Source organism: Galeopterus variegatus, unplaced genomic scaffold, assembly GCF_000696425.1.
Source record: "Galeopterus variegatus unplaced genomic scaffold, G_variegatus-3.0.2 Scaffold354, whole genome shotgun sequence".
NCBI lineage: Eukaryota > Metazoa > Chordata > Mammalia > Dermoptera > Cynocephalidae > Galeopterus > Galeopterus variegatus.
Window position 1 is genome coordinate 64,668 of NW_007726465.1, and position 5,735 is coordinate 70,402.

General features: G+C 51.6%; 1 protein-coding gene across 1 annotated transcript in view; it reads left to right on the forward strand.

Annotated features, from left to right (window-relative positions):
• The first annotated feature begins 3,235 nt into the window (after positions 1-3,235).
• VPS4A (vacuolar protein sorting 4 homolog A (S. cerevisiae)) overlaps positions 3,236-5,735 on the forward strand; it is an 8,220-nt gene continuing 5,720 nt past the window's right edge. The window contains exons 1-4 of the mRNA XM_008567897.1: positions 3,236-3,428; positions 3,529-3,676; positions 5,020-5,081; positions 5,188-5,307. Coding sequence (XP_008566119.1) covers positions 3,236-3,428; positions 3,529-3,676; positions 5,020-5,081; positions 5,188-5,307 — 523 coding nt within the window. The remainder of the gene's footprint in view (positions 3,429-3,528; positions 3,677-5,019; positions 5,082-5,187; positions 5,308-5,735) is intronic.

The following is a 5,735-nucleotide window of genomic DNA, read 5'->3' on the forward strand; positions in this document are numbered from 1 at the left end:
CGAGTCCCCGCCCCGCCTCTGCCCGTCTCTGTTTTCACGCGCTCGAGAGGCGCCTCCACCGCAGACTCCTCCCGGCCCTCGCCCGGCTGACCGAGCCCCGCGGCCTCTAGGTGTTGCCTGAGTCCCCGGACCGCCGTGTTGATCAGCCTCACCCAGGCCTCACGGGCGCCGCCTCGGGTAGCTCGGCCTCGGGTCCGGCTGGTCGCTGAGAGAGCGATGCTCCTCCCTTCTCCTGCCCCGGCCCTGGAGCCCCCTCGGCCCCCGTCGAACGAGTCCCCGGCTCTTCCCCCAGGCTCCGACTTTCTCTTCTCGGCCATGCCGGGCGGTGCTGGGCCGGCGCCACCTGGATGAATGAATGACCCATCCTCCAGGTGCTGCCGGTCCTTGCAGGGCCAGAAAACAAATGCTCAGGCCACAGACCAGGGTCTGAATCTCATCTCTGCTACTCACTAGCGTGTGACCTTGGACTAGGTTTTTGGTCTTGGAATCTCGGGTTTTCTCATCTGTAAAATGGGGTAGGGTTGTGAGATGGATCTAGATTGAATACCTGGGGTAAAACATTCTTAATATAGTGTCTGGTACTAGTGAGTGCTCAGTAAGTGAGAGCATCAAAAGATGGGAAGCATTCATACCTGGAGGGAGAGGAGGGATGGTTACCCCAGCTGGAAGAAAAAGTGGGAACAGGCATGGAGTAAATTGGGGTACTAGGTTAAGAATTAGATGGAGTCCAAAGCCAGGTCCTACCATCCACCAGGAGAAGCCCTGATCTGTTATTGGCAGATTTCAGCCTGCAGCTCCCATCTGCCTGACTAGTTTTGGTGTGGCCTGTGAGCTGAGAATGTTTTTAGTTTTTTTTTTATTTTAAAAGATGACTGGTAAGGGGATCTTAACCCTTGACTTGGTGTTGTCAGCACCACGCTCTCCCAAGTGAGCCACAGGCCAGCCCTTGTTTTTATGGTTTTTAAAAAACAGCTATATTGGGGCCGGCCCGTGGCTCACTCGGGAGAGTGCGGTGCTGATAACACCAAGGCCCCGGGTTCGGATCCCATATAGGGATGGCGGGTTCGCTCACTGGCTGAGCGTGGTGCTGACAACACCAAGTCAAGGGTTAAGATCCCCTTACCGGTCATCTTTTTAAAAAATAAAAAACAGCTATATTAAGACAAGTCACATGTCGTACAATTCACCTATTTAACATGTATAATTCAATGCTTTTGGTATATTCACAGAACTGTGTGACCATCACATCACTTTTTAGAACATTTTCATCACTCCCAAAAGAAACCCTGAGCCCTTTAGCAGTTACTCCCCAATCCAGCCCCTGGCAACCCCTAATCTGCTTTCTGTCTCTATGGATTTGCCTATTCTGTACATTTTATATAGATGGAATCATATGATATATAGCTCTTTGTGACTAGCTTCTTTCACTTAACATAATGTCATAGGATTTACACTTTTTAAATGGCTGGAAAAAAAATCTCATGTCATGTGAAAATCATATGAAATTCAAATTTCAGCATCTATAAATAAAGTTTTATTAGAATATATCCCTGCTCATTCATTTACATATTGTCTGTGGCTGCTTTTGTGCTACAAAGGCAGAGTTGAGTAGTTGCTACAGAGATTGTCTGGCTGGCAGAAGCATCTAAAATACTTACTGTCTGGTCCTTTACAGAAAAGGTTTGCCAGCCTCTCTGTTAGCACAGCTTCATTATCCTTTTCTCTCCTCCTCATCCTTTGTCATATGTGTTACTAGAGATGCTGCAGGGCTGACAGTTTTATTTGTCACCTTTCGCTCCTGTTATGCAAAACTGTTTCTCTCCCTATGTGTGAAAAACTACATGGTTGCCAGAAAAATCTAATGCATTCTTCAGTACATTAATCTAGAAGGAGGGAGGGATGGGCCTACTCTGCTCCATGGGGGGGCAGAGCATGCCTTGAGTATTGTTCTGAGCCCCGCCTTTCAAAAGGACAGGCCCAGGGAAGAAGCCATAGAGAGTGATGAAGTCCAAGGAACTGGGGGGTGTCTGCTGTGGAGAAGAGAAGCCACCAGGGACAGGTGCACTGCCTCCATGTCTTGTCTGAAGAGCGGTCATGGGAGAGAGAGTGGACAAGTGAGGCTTGTGTTTAAGCTGATTGTCCAAGAAGGTTCTGGGCTCCTAGCCATTCTCTATTTGTAGGTAGTGGAGGGAGCGGAATCTTGAAAATAGTAGCAACACTCTCCCACCCTTCCTCATCTCCAGTCTGGTGAGTTCATTTAACATCAGCCCGGCCTTGCTTACCCCACTCTGTTAAGAGTCATACAGCTAGCTTCATGTCTTTTGGAGACTCGTTACTTGCAGATGAGGAAGGGCTGAATAAATGTTCTGGCCCTGCCAAGAGCTGGTCAGCAAGTTTATTGTTTGCCCTGGCTGGAACTGTGGGTCTGCGGTGGGCTCTGCCTGTCCAGTGACTCGTGCTGGATCAGGTCAAGGAGGAGAATTCTGGTCACGCCCAGGTTGGTGAAGCTGCGGTTTCTAAAACTGGATATGTAGGTGCTTTCAGTTCAGCCAGGACATGGGCATGTAGGATTTATGAGATTCTTCAAGACACTGTCACAGAGTTCTTAGAAGGTTCCAGAGGACAGTTCCTCTCAATTGGCAGCACGTATGTCCTCTGGAATAAGCAATCACTGTTCTTGAGGAGCAAGTGGTATATTGAACCATGTGTCTACACATCCTAGGTGTCAACTTTAGATAGTTGAGGAAAACTGTCTTCTCTTTTCAGCCTAGAGAAGCAAGTTGAGTTGGGCCAGTAGGAGGGAGCAGAGATGCCTTGAAGTCCAGCTTGCAGAAACTCTTGGGTTGGTGCCGGACTTTCCTAGCTGGCCGGCTCTGCTCTGGTCCTGGGGACAAGCGTAGTTTCTGGCCTCCTTGCTGAGCAAAACAGCAGTCAGTTGCTTCTGGTACTTCCCCTTTTGCAGCCTCTCAGTTCAGGTCTGTTTCTCTTCCTGGAGGCAGTGGAATAGAAAGTCCTGCAAACTTGCCCTTTGAGCCCTAAACTGAAACATCAGGTCAGGTTTCCACTTGCTGAAGTCCTGAGAAGGTGGTTGCTTTTGACCGTAGGAGCCTACTGTGAAGAGAGAATTCGATTTTTCAAAGCTTCCTTTTAAGGCCTTTCTAGTTGATGCTGGAAAAGTAGGCCAATGTAATGGTCTGTGACCGAGAAACCCCCAGGCCTGGGAATATCTCTCATCATGTCTCACTTGGCTGCCTGTGACCGCAAGGGCTTTCCAGATCTCCTGGGAAGTAATGAGCTATTTGCTTTGCCTTTCCAGAAAGCCATTGATCTGGTGACAAAAGCCACAGAAGAGGATAAAGCCAAGAATTACGAGGAGGCACTCCGGCTCTATCAGCATGCCGTGGAGTATTTTCTTCACGCTATCAAGTGTGAGTCTCACTTGGGGTCCTCCCTGGCTGCGGAGCTCCTGCGACAGGAGGGTGGGTGCAAGGGGCTCACAGGGGCACCTCTCTGGTCTCCCTTTTGCAGATGAGGCACACAGTGACAAGGCCAAGGAGAGCATTCGAGCCAAGTGCATGCAGTACCTAGACCGGGCAGAGAAGCTGAAGGATTATTTACGAAACAAAGAGAAGCACGGCAAGAAGCCAGTCAAAGAGCACCAGAGTGAGGGCAAGGGGTGAGTGTGCAGGAGTGTACCGCTGGCCCCCGTGTGCCTCTTCACGTGTTGCCATCATTCTTGCTGCTGACGCTGCCTTGGACTTCCAGGGCGCCCGCCTTATGGGGAATTTTACTCAGATGATGATAATGCCAGCGGCTGCCTCCGCTGGGCACTTCCCAGAATACTTGCACGTACGTTGTCGCTGTACAAGACGCTGTGGGGGTGGGGAGCCTAGTGTGGGAGTTACCCTGGCTCTGCCGCTGCCTAGCCATGCGACCATAGGCAAGTGTCATGACGCCCCCAGGGCTCCAGTCCCCTCATCTCAGAAAGGGGAGAAAATGGAACTCCCCTCCTGGTGCTGCCGTAAGGACAAATGAGATGTGGGTGAAGCCTTTAGAGTAGAGCTTGGCATGTGGTGAGCACTCAGGAAATGTCGGCTGCTGTTTTTATCAAAGACTCATCATCTGCCTCTGACAGGTGAGGTGAAAGATTCAGAGAAGTCCAGAGATTTGCCCAGGTCACATGGGCAGCACATGCTGGAGCTGGATCCATGTCCGGGGCCTCTGTTTCTGATTCTAGAGCCAATGATCTCTCTGCAGCCTCTCATTCCCACTCTGGGGTTTGCTCACCACAGTAATGCCAGTCAGCTGAGCACACATGCCAGGGGCATCCTACAGGTGAGGCTAGGGTTGACGTGGCAGGAGGGTCATGGAGTAGGAGAGGTGGGTGCTGTGTCAGGCACCTCACAAGAGGCAATATGCTGTCTTCCCAGACGGAGAGTCCGTGCCTGTGTTCCAATCCCCCAGGGTGAGAGTTTCTAGAAAGGGATGGGAGGTGAAGGGTCTCCAGGAGGGATAGAAGCGTTTTGAGGATGGTAAATAAATTCAGTCGGGACAGGAATTGGCCACTGGGATGAGAGTAGTTACTGTGTTCTTTTCCCCAGGTGTTCCCTTTAGATTTAACTTGACCTCTTTTTTGTCCTCTGGGCCATGACTACTTTGGCCACATGCTGTCTGTTTCTGAGTCTGTATGAAAGGCTCCTGACAGTTAATTTCTTTGACTGGCTGCTCTCTAAGTCCAGCCGAAGCACCTTCCCTCCCCAGCCTTCAGGAGAAGGCAGGAGTCTCTATTCTTATTCCCTTAAGGAAGAAACAAGCCTGTGTTATGAGTGTTTCCTGAGGGATCCAGAGGTGACTTCCTGAGAGCCTGTGGCCCTGATGTCCTCGAAGGACCCCTGCTCGCCAGTCACCCACACTGTCGAGCAGGGAAAGTGTTCCTTAACCACCATGCTGGCAGCAGTGTCTGGCCTCCTTGCTCCTAGGCTAAAAGGCCAGCTTGTGATCTTCTGTCTCCTTTCCCAGCAGTGATAGTGACAGTGAAGGGGATAATCCAGAGAAAAAGAAGTTGCAAGAACAACTGATGGGTAAGAGGCCCAAGGCCCCGTGGCAGTGGGAGGGGACGTGGCGTGGATCCCTTGCTGGGTGGGCTCATGCTCACGGGTCGAGCTCGGGTCTGCCTCCCTCTTGCAGGTGCTGTGGTGATGGAGAAGCCCAACATACGGTGGAGTGACGTGGCCGGGCTGGAGGGAGCCAAGGAGGCCCTCAAAGAAGCTGTCATTTTGCCAATTAAATTCCCACACTTGTTCACAGGTGAGAGCTGAGCCACTTTAGGGCCAGATGTAGAAACGTCAGGCTTCTAGGGAGCAGCTCAGGGCCACATTCTGAAGTATCCAGGAGCAGGTGGGGACTGATCTCCCTCAGCCTGCAGAGATGAGGGCCTGGCCTTGCCACACGCTCTCAGTCAGGGAGGCCCAGGGCTGCTCACTGTGGTCGTCTCCTCCTTGGTTTCTCGCTGGTGTCAAAAACACTTTGTGACTAGAACTTTGAGTTGACCGTTTCAGTGGGTGGGCAGGGTCAGAAACCAGTGCCAGCCAGTGTCACTTAGCAAGGGCCAGGATTAAGACCAGCAGGTAGGGCCGGCCCGGTGGTGCACTGCTACAGTGCGCCGCTTGGGAGCGCGGCGGCGCTCCCGCCGAGGGTTCGGATCCCACATACAGACGGTTCGGTAATAACTTCGT